This window comes from Myzus persicae, unplaced genomic scaffold (assembly GCF_001856785.1).
Source record: "Myzus persicae strain clone G006 unplaced genomic scaffold, MPER_G0061.0, whole genome shotgun sequence".
NCBI lineage: Eukaryota > Metazoa > Arthropoda > Insecta > Hemiptera > Aphididae > Myzus > Myzus persicae.
The window spans coordinates 576830-595969 of NW_019104378.1; the positions used below are offsets into that span (position 1 = coordinate 576830).

A 19140-nucleotide genomic window follows, 5' to 3' on the forward strand; every position below is an offset into this window, starting at 1 on the left:
AAAAACCTGTGAAAGAACCAAAGAACTGACTAATAATTATTGGTCTGACCCAACTATATTGGGTACCATATTTTGTTTAATATTATGTTACTTTCATTGTGTGCAGTATTGAGTATCAAATAAATGCTACCTATCACGATATTCTGAACAAATAGTGAACATGTAAAGTTCCATCGATTTTAATCATCGCCTTTGAAACGTCTTTACCACTTGCTTTATCAAAAACCGTTTCAATATTCCGTTTGCATTCGTATGGCGTGTGTTCTGTTGAACTACACTTACAACAGGCCTCAGATTTACGACTCTTGGATTTGGAACAATTAATTGCAAATAGCATCCACCAAAGAGCTACATCAATTAAAGCAATATTTAACACCTCGTTCTAACTATATACGACACGCGTTCATTTGGAGTATTTGTCTCGACATTTTTCTTACCACGGGATTCGATCGAATCGAAATAGTTAATACAATATTATGCAAGTTGGGGTTAGCCGTTTAAATTTTAAACGTCATGTATAGGTGAATTTGAGTTTATAATACGATATCAAAGATATCACCTTCCACTTTGCTATCATTCGTTTGTTGCATCAAACAGTCAAACATAAATTAATACAAATACGCATATATTGTCGCTTAGTTTACTAAAAGTCGTTTTATAGAAAGTATTCTCGAAACCAACGTTTGCAAATTTCTATTGACAATGCATCATAGTATAGTAATGAGTACATGAAATAAAATGACTAATTGATGATTCTATAAAATGTTTAAAAAAATTGACCATAGGACTTAAATTGTCTATTTTTGAACTATTGATTGGATTGTTCACATACATCAACATAATCAATCCTTAAATAATCAGACCCATTTGTTGATCCATGCTATTCAAACAAAAGTTTTAACCAATCTCAAACTCTGAGTCTCTTTAATTTATAATTTATTAAGTAGTGCTTTTAAACCTGGCTGTAACAACATATAATTTGTAAGATTGGATATCATTGACGTGCTTTCATCACAAATGTTTCAAAATAAGCCTAATTTGATTGTTAATAATCTATAACCTAAGACAAATGTCTATGTATAGTTGCATTTCGACTTAGACGTCATTATTTTATTTTTACAATATTAGATAACAAATTCATCAATGTTTAAAAATAATATCTAATAATATAGCATCCTTGTGATTTTTAATTTTTAACAATATTCATAAACAGTATAATACAATTATATTATAATTCACCTAATTAACAAACGTTAATTTATCATATATAAATATAATTGTCATCCAACATAATTAATTACCAAAATAATAAAATCCTAACAAAATCCAAACAAAATACATGCAAATATTTATGTATTATGACTTATGAATTATGAGTAGTTATCACAAAAAAGTGAAACGTATTTTCAGTATAGGTATACAATATACATATTATAGGTATGACTTAGTGGGTGGTAATAAATTATTGTCTGAGAAAAAACAACAACAAAAGACGTTAAAAATTAGTAGAGGCACCAAAAGTTGAAAAACTAACTAATTCTTGAATAATAATGAAAATAAAAAAACGTTTCTAACAAAAATCGCAGTTGCCAAAATATACGTAAATTTTTTTGTAAGTTTATATTCGAGTTTATTTTATTTTATAAACTATATAGAATATATATTGCGTTTATATTTAAACAAAAAGTATTATGACATATAGATAATAATTTGGAGTTGATATAAAATATGGGTAAGTACTAGCCACTGAAAACTATTTCCATATTTTAAATGAAATAGCCGAAGATGCGATAACATACAGACATACAAATTAAAACGATGTAATTAAATCAATCAACCTGGAAAATATTTTGGACTAGGTACCTAACTGTTTTTAGTTAACATCTATAAGATTTTTAAAAAAAATTAATGTTTTAGAAGGTGTTCAAAGTCTATCATTTTCTATTTAGGTACTTCAAAAGATTTTTAATCAAATGTTTGTTGAGGCATCTAACATCTAATTTAATACATCAGATAAATTAATTTGAGATAAAAAAGTATTCTTTATAAAATATATATTATTTTTTATGTATATATGTATATTAATATGCAATCATTTATATTCATTATGGAATAATTTTTATTCGATATGCAATATAATTATTTCACTTTAATCTCTGAATTTGAATAACTTATGCTTAAATATATTTTAAAACCTAGCCAAAATACAATCACCATTTTTTTTTTTTAAATTCACTATACATCCGTATTTATGTTGATAAAACGTAACATACGATAATATGTTATCCAAAATCTTGGGTGGTCACCGACTGGGTATATAATATGGTGTAAATGGAGTATAAACTCAAACGCGATTTAACTGATAAGAAGTTTCACAATTCCACTTTAACTTGAATTTAAATTTCATTATACTAGAAAAAAACATTTTATTTATAAAATAAACTACTATTTTAAATTGATGTCCTATGTTGCCGTTAAGACATATTATTTTGTTTATGCCTTCTGAGTTATGAGCAATGTTTTATAACTTATAACTTGGTAAATGCCACCACTACTTAGGTCACCAATTTGTTTAACATAAAAACAATTTAAGAATCTCGTGATAAATTATGTTTTATGTTTGAGAAAAAAAATACAATTATTATAAATTTATTACCCATAACCCACGTAATATTATAACTATTATTTATTAAAGAAAATTCCGGTTTATAAAACTGTGTTCAGTGGAATATGTATATTTATTATTAAATTAAATAGAACTTCCAACTGTTTTTTAAATGTACTATTTAATACATAAATACATGATATTGTCATAACTTGAAAATATATTATCGGTCTTCGGTATCTAGTCAGTTTAAATCATGTACCTACGCCTCGGACTAATATTATGTTTAAATGGTTCACGTTTAATCTCAATATCCGACGTTCGGTCGACACCCGACACTGCATCAGACACTATTCGTCATAATATTATATAGGTACTAGCACAGTATATGACACACTGTTATGTGGTGGTGGAGGGGGGCTCAGGTTAATGGGTCACATCCACCCACTGAAATGTCATCCTTAGCAAAAATAAATATACTAAATTTCCCTCACCTCTAGTACCAGAAGGTAGTGAGAAATTTCGAGGAAATTATTACCCATACCCTTGACAGGAGACTCTGACACGACCGATAGTCGTAAGCATCTTATTTACATAAACGTGTAACTGCAGTGTAAGCTACACACCAGAAGGTATGCTGTTAGGGTGGGTAGGCCTTTAGGCAGTAGCCAATTGTAACTGGAGGTATAGATCTATAGCTGTGTAGAATTATTATTTATTTCTCAGAGGCATTTTTTTCTCCGAAGGTATCGGACTTCTTGTCTGATATAAATTGGCACGTGTACGCATAATAATGAGAGTGATCGCGTGTGCATACTATTAAATATCCAGACGATTCGCAGAAACCTGGTATAATATATCTTCATCACTATTATATGTATATCATCGGATCGTACTATGATAGATCGATGAACAGCACTCAGCAGTATTATCGCGAATAATTAAAACGCCCACACTATTTATATAATACGTAATTATATTATAATATAGTATTATAATTACTTCGTGGCACCAGGAATAGTCGAGAATTACTTGGCCAAAATACTTGGTATTTGGAAATGTATCTCAGTCAGCTCTTGAAATCTTAGATATATTAATATTATATTATGGACAGATGAACTGCATGTCGGTATCCGGGAGGTTCGTCAAAAGCGTCTATTCGACATTCGTCGAACATTCGTTATTGGTTATCGTTTGCTGTTGGTCAAATAATACTAACTTTTGGTTTGTATTAAAATTCTACTTTTTGTGTTCGTATTTAATAAATAACAGCTTAACAATTTTCTCTTATCATCATATTGTGATGGCATTTTAAGTACAAATCAATGCACGTCGAATTGGTCGTGTATTTATGTATATTTTTACCTCGCAGCTGTTGTATATAGTATTAAACAATGATATATTAATAAAACAACTAAGCTTGTGTTTGAACTTGTAATGCATTTAAAGGGGATAAACTGTGCAGAAATCACGGGCCCGCAGTATTGGCCATTCGCCGTCATGAAGTTTCAGAAACTAAAAAAAAATGTAATAAAGAATTAAAGAACGAATGTTTTTTTTGTCTTCACGTTTTTATCGTTTTCCAATTTGCACTTTTTAAATGAACAGTAAAAAATAAAAAAATATAATGAGACGGCATATCGAATGCAACTAATCACTGTGATGGCGTATTTTCGTAAAACAACTGACGTGGTATGTAATCCCACACTTTCAGTCAACTCGCCTATAATCTAAATTACTTTCGACACTTAAGATTTAATGCATTTTTTATGAGTTTCGTAGACTCCTCCAATATTTATCGTTCGTGTCCTAAATTACAAATATATTTCACCACCAGCAATCCTCATTTTGGATACACCGTTTTTCAAATAGAAGAGGCGCTGTCGAGGACTCGAGACAGTGCCTTGGGGACCACAAACTGAAGTTCCTCCTCCTCAACTGACTCTCTGCTGTCGTAGAACCACGTGACCCCATTCCCGTAGGGACAGTCGTCGCAAATGATGTCTGCCTGAGTGTGTGACGACAGCTGTCTTTTCAGCGTCTTTTTTCGTTGGCCCTCCATTGCCCGAGTACAGGTGGCCAACCGCCAACATCGATTTTAACTTGGCCGAGTTCTTGTGGCAGGCAGTCTACGAAAGACATTGATCGAGGATTTATGCTATACGATAACTGGCCCCAAACATTGATTCGAGACGGTAAGGCGACTGGCCAAGAGGTGGTATCGACTAGAAATTGTTTATAGAAATGTACAGAAAAATCCAAAAAAAAAACATCTAAAATGTCAAATGTATGGAAAATATAAATGAAGCTGAAGAATCATCAAAATATTTTTAAAACGGTATCATATTGCACAGGAAATATCAATAGGTAAATCAGAAGGTATCAATTTGGTAAAAATGTCAAGTTGGACATAGTTATTCATTTTTGAGTTAAATCAAAGAACACAAATCAGTTTTCTCAAAAATTGGTTTTTTTAGTTTTTCGTTATTTATTTTTCCGATAATATCCAGATATCATTTTTTTTTTTTTTTGAGTTTTTGGTTTTCGAATTTATTAAATTACAAAATTATACATATTTTTTTGCCTTGGTTACAACTTACAGGTTAAAATGACAATGGTCAACATTCCATGTTGAAATGAAAATATTAGCGACTTTTTTTTATTGAATTTTAGGTTTGGCATCAGTAATAGGCACATATCTAAATCGTATGATATAACTTAATGTTGAGTGCTGGGATACTTGATATTGTTGTGTAAATATGCTACAACATCGGATTGGGTAGCGACGGACAATAGTAACTTCTATTATGCATGTAAGCAAATACAATATGGGTGTAGGCACATATTGCTAAATAATAAATTGTACTAATAAATTACATTGTAAAACAATATAAGCATGAAAGGATAACTAGAAAGGTATACTAACAAGAAAAAATGAAAGTTATTTGCTAAATTTTTACTTTTTCCTGTAATTATATTATATAAACGTTCTTTATCTTGATATTTTTAACTTTATAAATAATAGGTAGGTACACTTAATGCAAATTTTTGCGATTTTCTGAAATTATTTGCTTTTTCAACATACACTGCTGAACATTTTGCTTTTTATTTAAATTTCAGAATTGATTCAAAAATAGTGCATGTAATCGTAATATTATTTCTATTGATATATGCACCGTTAAACGGCCTTAAAAAAGAGTGGAAATCCATTATAAATTATGCTGACGGTGTTTAACTGTCATTTTGGTTTTTATCGTGTATAAAATGTAAAAATGACATTTAAGTTTATAATATTTGACACATTTAACATTTTATTAAACAGATCCTTGATAAATTCAAATCATACAAACAATTGTTATTTTATACTTTTATTCTCATTTACTTACCTACTCATTTTTAAATCTATTTCATGTTGATGTTTTCATACTCTGATTATATCATTGACAAAACTTTCGCCAAGATTTTATATTATTCTTTTCATTTTTTCGGCGATAATCCAGCTAAAATAGATTTATTGAATCGTTGGATTTTATGAATCGTGAAGAGACGAGAGAAGTTGTAAGAAAACCACCGCTCGAGGGATTTCATAACGTTATTTAGTTTACTGTAAACCAATCACAGGCGTTTTCGATGCGAAATTAATTGTCTGGAAACAAGGCGTTATTTCGTGCATACTGGAAATCTGTATCTGTGTTCGATGTATTTTATAATCGAATCATATTTCTTTTATATTAATTATTGAAATCATTTTTTTCCCATTTTGCAATGTTCAATATTATTTTTAATGTTTTCATAATTATTTAAACAAATGTAAATATTATAAATGTTCTTAATTTAATGAAATATTCGTTAAGTATAATAGTCAATGACATTGAATGTAATTTGGCCAATCTTGAAATCTAATTTAATTTTATGTACAGTTTGAACAGTACGATTTGATTGTGATAACGTATTGTGTGTGAATGATATATTCATATTAGTATTACATATTAAATTGACTTCCAAAACATTTATTTTCAGTAATTTGTGAATAATTTACATTAGTTGAGCAATTATAATAATTCTAACAACGTAGTTTAATTTACTACACAAAAACTTAGATCCTAAATTACAAAGTTGAATTAATTATTCCTAGTATGAATTATGTACGAACAGAATTGTTTAAGAATTATATTATATAAAAATATAACTAATATATTTTTGGTGAGTGGATATCTAGCTAAAATTTTAAAAAAGGTCAAATAACTTTCATACCAATTTTTAATTAATTTTGGAATTAACAAAGACAGTGTAAAGTTTAATCACATTTCTACAAAGTTTTAATTTGAAAGTAAATATCATATGAATGATTTGCTTTGTACCATTCTAATGATAAAAAAAAAACAATATAGAATTGTTGTTAACTTAAACATCGTCCAAAACAGAATACATTAGTCAATTGTCACTAACATTCGATTACTTTACCACTTATCTAAACCAGAAACATTCTCGATGAGAATTGTCTGAAACACATTATCATGTTTCTGACGAATGTTTCCTTGATCTGAAAGCGGCTTAACGCAGAATACAATTTTTGAATAAAAACCGTTGAAAATTGAAATGCGTTAAACTTAATAACTATCTTAATTTTCTAATTAAATAGCAAAGAAAAACCCACATGTTGACTAATAATAACTTTCTAGAATAATTATTTAGCATTGATTAAGTCTATTAATACATTACATTGTAAATTATATATTTTATTTAAAATTAGGTATTTGAAATATTCATGCATATTTCACTATATTTGTATACATTATATCTTTATTACCCAACTATTAAGTATTAGGTGTACATGTGTACTTAACTGCATACCATTACATTAACAGTCTGTTGAAAATAAAGCATTTTTTTTTTTCAGAACGAATGACATTCATACAAATATGCTTTGATAGCTTCGAATAGTTCCAAAATGAAATAATACATAGGTAGCTATATCAACAGTATATACTCTTGAATTTTAATGAAAGTTATTTCATCGTAAAATGAAATAGGTAACTAGAGTTCAAAATATTTCTATAACATACATCGCTATTCTACCTATTCATTTTTTTATTCTCTTAAGTGCATACATAAATATTTCAAAAGTCTCTTGTTGTTATCGGGTTTTTAAAAATTGTTTGAAAAAAGTTAAAATATGTTCCAAGCCGTCCGTATTTAGGAATAACTTTGTATTATTCGGTGTCATACTGCTGAAAGATACAATTTATGTCAGTGAGGGAAATATAATGGCCAGATTATAAAAATCATAATAATACAAATATGATATAAAGAACACTGTTAAAAGAAATAAGAATTATGAGTTTTCATCGTTCTTGTCCTAAATGGCTAATACAAACTTTAAATCACAAAACTATCAGTTTATACTATTTACCTATAATACATTATATTATGTACATACCTATAAGTTTGATAATAATATAAAATTAAGTGATTCGTATTTTTTCCCATACCTATGGATTATAATATATTTTACTTCGTTAAAATGTAGGTAATTATTATAACATAATGATATAGTACCCCATGTTGTTTATAATATATGTCAGCCACTAAAATACCACTAGGTAATCGTAATACTTTGTAGAATGTTTAGTGGGCGAGATTTTTGATGACTTTCAACAATTTCCAAAGCTTCATACTAATTTTTTACAACAGTTAAAATATGTATAGCATAAAATTAAGTTAATTTGACTTACGAATGTTGGAATTTTATAAAAACGGCTCAAGTCTAAAATATAATCCGATTGCGTTTGTATAGAACATAAATATGGGTACCGTGTTATATTTATATGTTCACAATTAAATAATTTATGCTTTTTTTTTCTTCAAACACGTTTTAATTAATGGATCTGTGATAATATATTCATAACTCGTTTTACTTAGGTACTCAAAATACAACCAATGAACAGTACTACATTGTTGATTAGTAACGCAACGGAAGTAACGAGTGTTAGGCTAATGAATATATGATATTGTTTGTAAAGCGTTACATAATTTTGTTAGGATATATTTAAAATTTAACTTGTCACAGTTCAGTTTTCAGTAGTTATAACAACTTATTGTATACATGCACCAAAAAATGTCAAACAAGTTTTATATAAATAGGTTGCGTGGGCTGATATAATTGTTTTTTTTTTTTTACATATTTTTAGATATTGACATTTTCTTTTTTTATAATAATTTATTTTAATATTTAAATTTGATAACTACTATGAATGAACTGTTAATTATTATTGTAGAAACCCTTTAAAATTAAACTTGTTTACTATTTATACTGCAGTTGATTGTCAAATGACGATTGTTAAAAAATTAGAGCAATATTCGAGAGTTGTTTTTTTTACATACCTACAAGTAACTTAGAGCACTTTTGGATAGAAAAGTAAAGTAATTGCAATGCAGTTAAATGATAGGTAATGTATCACCTAATTATTTTTTTAAATAACTTATCCAATACTAATATTGTACCTACTTAATAAAATATTTAAGAATAAACGCACTTCTAAAAAAATTCAATAAAAAAATTATTAACCCTTGGCTCATAGACGATACGAATAATAAATTACTAAACTAATTGACTTATTCTCCTTATTAAAATTCCGCAATTCATAACAAAATTAATGAGCTGAAATTTAAATATCCAAAATAACCAAACGATTGTTTATTGTTCACACACACACATACACACACACACACACACACACACACACACACACACATAAAAAATGTAATGTGGACAGAATATTACATCAAAACAGAATTACATGGAATACAAATTGTATGAATGAAAAATATTATTAGTATTTAAAAATAATATGCATGTTGAGTGTCTGAAATTCACTTATTTTTTTTTTTTTAAATAAGTAAAATATATTATTATTATTTTATATTATGCAACTCCAACGTGTTTTAATATTTCATAATTACAGTTAGAAATTGTATGTTAGTATATGTTACTATAAAACATGAGGTGTATTCGCAATTTATGCATACTGGGAAAATTATTTTTATGTAGTATGAAATATCTGATATGCATATACCATTAGATACATTTTAGCCGACGTCACGATGGTATAAATATGAGTGTTTCATCTAAAGTAAATAATATTTGAATAATTGTTCACTTAACCAAACAATAGTCTGAAGTTTTTTCCTTTTTTTTAGCAGAATATGGTTATTTAAATTTGAAAAAAAATGTGTCCCTACTTACACAATTTGTAAAACGTATAAGTTTGACTAAATTTTAAAATATAAACATCATTCTAACAACTAAATATAGTTTTCGTAGCTATAAAGTGAATAATAATAATAATAATCATACAGGTAATAATCTCTTATTCTGATGAAATGTATGATAAATGTAAGCATTTATATGTAGTTTATTATTTACATGGTTGGTTAGATTTATTGGTATTATTAAAATTTATAAGACAAAATATTTTTAATACTTAATATATCATATAGATAACTCTAATTAAATTGTATTAGGAAAAAAACATTTCAAATCTCTTATAAAGAACAAAAATGCTTCTCGTTCTCTAGAACAAAGTTATTCATAACAATTATTATAAAAAAAAAATATTTTTTAACTTGACGTGTTATTTAAACCCTAAATATTATCGTTAGATTTGTCACTAGCCATAAAATATTGTTGTAACAGCCATTTACTTAAAATAGTACAACTAAATAATTTGTATACAAATCTATCTCATGTTGATTTATTAGAATCGTATATGTTGTAGCAGGGATAACCAAATATTTCCAATCATACCTTTAGAAGGGAAGCGGTACTAAAACTAAATTATTTTCTCTGTGACACAAAACGCGCGACTGACTGTACGAGTATGCTTATAAAATCTTATCTTCGACTGTTGGAATATGGTTCTGCTCCTATTTGAAAGTAAGAATATATAAGATTGAAATAAAATAAGTTCTGGATTAAATTGTTATCCCACGGCATATAATATTACAAAATACAGTAGAATTCAACCTGTATTTGCACTAACTATGTGATATTGATTTTGAGAAAGCGTGTGCCAATTTAACAATGATAAATCACAAATACTAGAAACATATTATCAACCTTGATATTGGCTTTCGTAGAAATACGCACAAAATAGTTACAAAATACAACACAAATTACTACGTTTGTAAATTGTAAACATGGGTAATGCAGATCGCGTTCAAGTTGATTCCAAGACATTTTAACAGTTGTATTACATATGATGATGATAATTATTTTCATCAACATGTATGGTAATAACTTAAAGATTTAATAATCAAGTGTGTCGTATGTTATATAATATTAGTATCTATTATTTGGATAAAAGTGTGTAATTCGAGCATAATATGTCATATTATGTATTTCAACATTAACCGATGCCGTGTTATGGGTATGTCAACATTTACCAAAAATCAATATGCGAATCTTAAATATCAACATTCAATATTATTAAATATGCGTAATATTTTATCGATTTGTCAGATTAATGTGTCAATTGTAGTTTGGCATGTGTACTTTAAGTGGTGACTGTCAGCATTTATCATACAATATTTATACTTTAATGCTATTTCACACTAACAAAATAATTTGTTCTGAGATTTTCTGTTTATGAAAGAAGTTATTTGGACGCTGTAATAATAATAGACACTCAATGGATATAACATAATGTTTTGTCACTTAATGCTAACTATTATTCGATGATTAGGTTTTAATACGGATCTCCTGAAATATATAATCTATAAGATATAACTGATATAAGTGCCTAAAACCAAATTTTACATAAAATGTAAGTTGCTATTTTTATCTGCATCTTATATATGCAGTCAATGAGTTTTCATAATAATCATTACTTGATCTATAAAATGACAAAACTGTATAGATGCTGCATGTTTTTGCATATTTCAGGTGTTACTAAATATTTTTAATTTAAATGCATTTGTCTGCATATTTTTTTGGGTATAAATATTATTTGATCCATTAACATTTATAAATATATATATATTTTAATTTAATTTTTGATATTTTTATACTTGATGTATAGATATTTAATTACTTAGTATTACCTTAGATTATTAAAATATTTAGATTAATTATGAATAAATCCAACGTCAATCCTGATTTTGTCAATTAAAGTTGATCCCTCAATTATAATTGTAAGAATCAAAAATCTTGAATTTTACAATTTACTATTTACAGAAAAAATCTTACTCTTACTATTTTACTCTTAACTAAAAAAAATTGAACAATGTGTAAATATCTTTCCTAAAAATAAAACCAGTGCAGTTATTAAAACTAAATGTGAATAATATTAACAGAAAAAATACTGGACCAACATTATTAAAAAATATCTCTAAAACAACCCAAAGCGAGAGAATTAATTCCGAAGATCTTCTTATGCAAAATAATTCCCCATCTATATCAATTGTATGTAACTACCTATAATGCTCCAAAAACAACCGTCAAAGTAAAGTGCAGTATCACTAATATAAATTCACAAAAATAAATATGGAACATGCCTACTGTTGTAACCTTACTAAACTTGTAGTTTTTCTAGTTCTTTTATTATTATTTTTTTTTCGAGAAAATAATGGACAAAACCTGAACATGTTCGGTGGGGGCCAAAGTATTTAGTATTAAAGTTTTGTTAAATACGTTTACAGAATATAATTTTAACTTTTTATTATAACAAACATTAGAAATATTGTTAGGAAATATTGTGGCCCTCTATAATTTATGCACTTTTTCACTTAAAAATAATATTATAAGTATAATTATAACAGTTGAATTGTAAACTATAGTTTTTCTAGCATACCTATTTAAATGTTTTTACCTTTATTAGTGTATATTTGCGTATATTTATTTATTAATTGTTGTTATTATTTATTATTAAGAATTCGGTTTTCAGATATAACTATAACAAAATACTTTTATCACATAAACGTATCATTAGGTAGAAACTTAAATGTAAAATAATTTATTTCGTTATCAATTAAGTGAATATAGATAGTAACGAGTATAATATAGAATATTGTTTAACAATTTATAATAAGTTACAACGATTTTAATTACAACATTTTTTATTCATACAGCCATATAGCAGCTGCTATAATATTACAGACATGAAGGTGATATATATTTACAATTTATAGTAGACTGTTGATTACAGATAGGTATTCCCATTTTAATTATATTCTAAATATAAGGTGGTGCAAGTCTTATTAACGTATACAAGGAAGTTTTATTTATTTTTATTTTTAGGGGTATGATAATGCTGTCTCTTATACGTGTACAAGCTTATAGTATACTTAAGGTTTAAGGTTTTCTGAAGAAAAAAATGAAAAATATAAAATATGATATCAAGATGTTCTTGCTGTTATCCTAGGTATTATACTAGAAAAATAATACGAAATATCCAGCATATATTATGATATACAAGGTGATTCACTACGCATGTTTATCCACAATTTCCATACAATTTATTCAAATTTTGATTTTGTTAGAATTTTTAAATTTATTTAAAGGTCATATATTTTTAATTCTTGTGGTTTTTTTACTACTTAAGTAGCGTTCTGCGGTAATACAAACTTCTCTTTTTAATACGAAAACACAACTTTCTATTTTAACATTAAGTTATTTAATAGATATTTTTTTTTTTTGAAAATGTTTATATACCTACACAAAGCTCAAACTAATAATTTTTCAGTTATTAAAATGTTTATAGTAAGAACTAAAGTCCTTAACAATGGTTTAACAAAACTATAAAATATTACATGTAATATTGGTGTTAGGGTTTACTACATTCGTACCGTTTTTAAAAACAATATAATATTGATAATTTAACATGATATTAAAATATTTTATCATTTAATTTAATTTATTGAAGAACTCAGGCTTTTGACTAAAAAATACGATTTTAATATTTTATTGCTAAGCCTTTGCCTTTGTTAACTAAGGTACCTAGATATAGGTTTCCATCTCCCAACCTATTCTAAGATATTTTGGCTACTATGATGTACGCTTAGTTTTAAGTGGTTATCGCCGACCCAAGATGGTCTCTAAACAGACCTATTGGTTATTTGTCCTGGCCTTTAAATATAATATAATACCTCTACGCATTTACAAAATTATGTGAACACAAGCATATTTACATTTATATTGTTTTATAAAGTGTGCAATTTAAACAGATCGAAAAAGGTTTGAATGCATTTTACCATTTGACATTACTTATATTTTTTTATAATGAAAACCCTTGAATCTTGACAAGTTTACAACACTTAATTAAACTGTGAATGTATTGACTACAAATAACAGTTTTATACGTACCTAGTGTATATTTCGAATACAATTGAAAAAGGTATAAAATACATTTACTACAATATATTGGTACTCCATTTCTGTAGATTATCTTATGTTTACAAAGTTTTTAAATATAATAAATAACAATTCTAATACACTCATATAAATATTTGGAATATAGGTATTTCAAACTTGAAATACTCTGAACAAAATCAAATAAAAATATTAAAAACATTTGAGCCGTGTATACGATTAAGTACTTATAGTATGTCAGCATTAATTATAGATGCAAAAACCTTACACAACAAAATACTATGAATTTGGTGATTTATCTTTACTCGCTAGTTACTTTATTCTTTAAATAAGTATTTACGATTTCTTGAAATATAATTTTAACAAAATTAATTAATTTAAGATGATGAGTGTTAATTCGTATATGGTACTTTACTTTGCCTAAAACTTTTACTTAACACAAAATTGTAATATGTGTTAAAATAAACTGTTGTGCTCTGCTTATAAATTTAGAATGCGTATAGCTTTTTAAATAAAGTTCTAAGCCAGAATATAAAGTAACAACTTACAATTAGTACCAAAGTACTGTAAAACATATTAATTTATATTTTATTATTTAGTTTAAATAGTTTTTTTTTAAATATATTTAACATATTATAATCTGTCAAAATTATTTAATTTTTTTTTTGTTGAAAACATTAAGCTAGTAACAAATCCATCGAACTAATAATTCTATATATGGAATGGAACTAAAGGAACGTGATTGCTCAAAACTAGTATTAAAATATTCTTATTCAAACAAATTTACATAAATATGTTTAGGAAATATTTGATAATAAATATGTATAATGATAACAATATTGTGATATATTTTATTTTAAACAAATATCATTTTGATTGTTTTTAGCATTTTATATTTTTTGTTAGTGTACGCAATTCACATTTTAAAAATAATTTCTCAATTTTTTTTTTCGTAACAGCATTACCTATACTAACTATGTGTAAATAACAACTAGTGAATACTATCAGAACATAATATATTTATAAGTTAAATTTTAAAGAAAAAAATTAAAGATATTATACATATTAATACATATAATAAACATATTACTTTAATATTCTATATGATCAAACATGAAATTTATAAAATATATTTAAAAAATAATATTTTGATTAATATATTTGTATATATTTTTAATTTAAAATAAGCGTCTTATGCCTAAGTATTCAACAATATTTGCGTATGTATTATTTATTATTCCAGCTAATAATAAATTTAGTTTTAAACCATTACCTATGTATTAATTATGAAATATAATGTGTTGTTATTCATTAAAACTATTTAAATACAATTTAATAAACTAAAACTTACATTTTCAATGACACAGATAAGATTTATTGTGCTTCCTTTGCCAATATGGTACTCTTCTCTTCCTAAAATTCGAGCCGTTGGTACAATTACATCCAAATTATAGTAATGCGAAGCAATACCCGTTCCCATCGCCACCTTAAATCACAAATTCATCATAATATAATATTTAATAATATTTATACGAAATAAACTTTGTCATAATTTTAAGAAACAAAATCTTTGACAGTTGTATTTTATACTTTTGTAAATGTAATTATCACTATACCAAATAATCGTTAAAAATCGTACATAGCTATATGCCTATATAAAATATAAGTTATTCACCTGTTAAATCGATTTATGAATATTTGATATACCGACTAGTCAATTATAATGAGTTTGTGAGTATATTATGCAAGCGAGAATATTCAGAAGGACTCGCAACCTCATTAAAACTCTTTAAATTGTGCCTTTCTAACAGGAATGAAATTTTAGTCAAAATTATTTCTTGGGTAAAGTAAAATCTATGTTTAGTGGTTATTTTTTAAATATAGTTTTATGTTTTCTGATATGCTATAATATTTAATAGTATAATAGTTTAATAGTTTAAGCTCTGAGCGTCAAATCAGCTATTTGTACGAATTAAATTGAAACCATCATCCTTCCATCATCTTAATGTACATATCTATCAGTTTCTTTGTCTTAAGGGCTAAAAATTAATAAGGATGACATATTTATCCATTACCTACTTTGTTACCAAAATTCATCTCAAATATACCACCTGAGAAATCTCACTATTGAAAATATTATAAAAAGAATAATGGTATATAATATTATAATGTTATCATATTTGAGGGAATAAAATTATAAAAAATATTTATTTAATAAATAACTGATAAAATATAATATGTTGTTAGGTTTAGTTGTATGTATATATACAATTATTAAACACATATCGAACATTTAAGCAATACGAATAAATGTATAATATTTACTGTTTAAATCTTACACACTTAAACTGTACTTAAACTTTGAACATTGTTTCGAACTTGTGATATCAGACAATCAGTGTTTGTTAACACAATAAGTAGTATTCGTTAAGATGTCGCTTGTTTAGAGTGATTTACTGATCTTAGAACAGACATTCGTGGAAAATTTAAATTAGTCTGTCATACAAATAAGTTCACAACATTGGGATTTGGGATAGCAAAGTACTCGAAATGTATATCGAAGGATCCTTCAGGGGTGGGTAAACATCAAAGCAATATCAACATTTGGTGTTGTGTATTTTGTGTAGGTACGTGTGTGTTGCTTACTTGCATATAGGTTGCAACTACACGAAGACAAAACTTTAATTCAAATCATACTATAAATCAATCCTTATTGTCTATACTTTATAGAGTCCAAGCTATAGTTATTATTAAACTAAATTTTTCCGCTTTCAAAAATCATGATCATTAGCACTGATATCCTACATTTCGGGTAAAAACACAGATGTGTAGAATACCTAAACTAGATTGCTACCCGCGATAAAGCACCTATGTAATTTATTGAAGCTACTGGTCGCCATTTTAGTCGTGGCCAATGTTCGTTATCAGTTATCACTCGTGTTTATATGAGATATCATTAAATAATTTGTATAATATGTAAAAATTATCTATGTTCATTATCAACAGTAAATAGGTGTCATTAGACCCCATGGGCCACTTTTAAAAGACGAATTTATTGTAGCTTCGCGTATCATCATAGTTGGCAATCTATTTTATTCTATATAATAAATTATAATAAAAATATCATATCATCATTTCATGATATTATATTACTATAATCTATGAACACAATATTGAACGTTATGTACCAAACTATTATTGATAGTTAAAATTTAAAAAAATGTCATACCTAATAAGCAAGACAGTCAAATTCTGGGAGGGTGTTATGGAGCGTATTATTTTTACGAGGAGTGTTCTTGGTAGTGTTTTTTTTAAATTTTTGCAGCAGAAATAACTTCAATATTTAACTTTGAAGGGGCTTTTTAGAAGGAAATTAGATATACTAGTTATTATTTTGGTGAAACTCGAGGTACTTATCAAAATAGTCTAGAGCTATAAATTATGGTCATTGGAAATTGTATACAATTTTAGTTGTTTTTCAACTTAACTATACTTAGTGATAAAATGTCTGTTTCTAAGTCAAAAATCCTGAAAAAGAAAAAGGTATACAACTTTACAAGGTTCCTCAAAAGTTGTACTTTTATAGTTTTTTTAAATATAAAAAATCACATTTATTTATTTTACACGGGTTTGAAGTTAAGAACAATATTATATTGACGATTTTCGTAAAAATATCAACAATTAAATACTTAATAATTTATAACATTTTTAATTTTAATACCCAAGTCTTTAAAATATAATACGAGGAACATCATCAATTTATGTCATAGCAATTTGAAATTATGAAAAATATACATACTCTCGATTTTATTTTTAAGTGTTTTAAGTATGAAAATTGTCTACATTTCGAATATGTATTTCAAATTATTTTGTTGGTGGGTTGTTAAAAATTCATAAAATTGAAGACGTTGTTTGTAGTTACTGTCACTCAAAGTGCCCCTTTCCTTGAACTTCTATCTAGTATGATTCTGGTATAGGTATAATGGTATTTTGTCTACTCGAAAATGAATAGGCTGCATGTTGCAGAAATTAGTGGGTAGGCAGCTACCCGCATAAACACACCTATATTTTTAGTGTTGTATAGTTACTAATTTTCAGCCTAAATATAACTGGAAAATAAAACTTAGGTATATAATAGTATTTACTTTATTTTGTATGCTTTGAATAATCCTCTCATATCCTTGAAATTAAATGTTTTCTCTTGTCATGTAATCGCTTTTGTATTAGCCCATAATAATTAACTTTTTGATTTTTAAACATATTTTGTTGAAATGGCAGTAATTTGTAAATGTTGTATTTAGAAACAGAATACTTTATTCATAATTTTTTATGTGATTATTAACATTGAACAGCACAATATGTGTATTACATATAATATGTTGATATATGAATGTTTTTGAAACAAAAATGTATTACCTTTAACTTTTTTCTTAGGTGATAACACAATATTAATTTATTTTTTACGGTGATAAAACATTTCTAATATTTATTTATCTTAATTGTAATGTACAGTTTTCCTAATACTATTATGGTTACTAATTTATACTTATGATAAAAATGTATATACTTGGCATTCATATGAACCAGCATCTCTCTTTTGTACATATTTGATCTGTAAATCCCAATTATCTGCGTTGTCTGCATGCATTACATGAAATCTGTCATCATTTGTGTACATAAAAACACCGGAGCTTAGTATATGCCAATCTCGACGACGAACCCACGATACCTGGAAAAAATGTCGTTATTGTTATGAATTTAAATACCAGTACCACAGGAAATGTAAATGTTAAATACATTAAGCACCTTCCCTTACAATTTAAAATAATTTACGCATATACGATAAGTCGATAAATGACCTTGTTTTTGATTTTTAACAATATTTATAAATTAACTTCTAAAAAGTTGTATGACACAATCAGGCATACCTACAAGACCTGTTCTTTCATATTGAAATAAAAATCATTTCTTTACAGGTACTCGTAATTTTATAAAATTATGATTATTCTCCAAGAACAAAATAATACAATTTTTTAAATTATTTTTTTTCTGCATACATTTTTTGATCATGTTATAATATTAAATTTAAATCAACAATTCAATTTTTTTTTGTTGAATGGTTTAAGATTCTTAAAATTCTGTGGAAAAAAAAATAACGATTAAGAAC

The 19140-nt window shown here is 26.5% G+C and overlaps 1 protein-coding gene across 1 annotated transcript in view; it reads right to left on the reverse strand.

The window, feature by feature from the left end:
- The window catches only part of LOC111041751 (hemicentin-1-like), a 181349-nt gene that overhangs the window by 38169 nt on the left and 124040 nt on the right, over positions 1-19140 (reverse strand). Inside the window, exons 4-5 of the mRNA XM_022326151.1 lie at positions 18541-18702; positions 15325-15459 (exon numbers count right to left, since the gene is read on the reverse strand). Of these exons, the coding sequence (XP_022181843.1) occupies positions 15325-15459; positions 18541-18702 (297 nt within the window). The remainder of the gene's footprint in view (positions 1-15324; positions 15460-18540; positions 18703-19140) is intronic.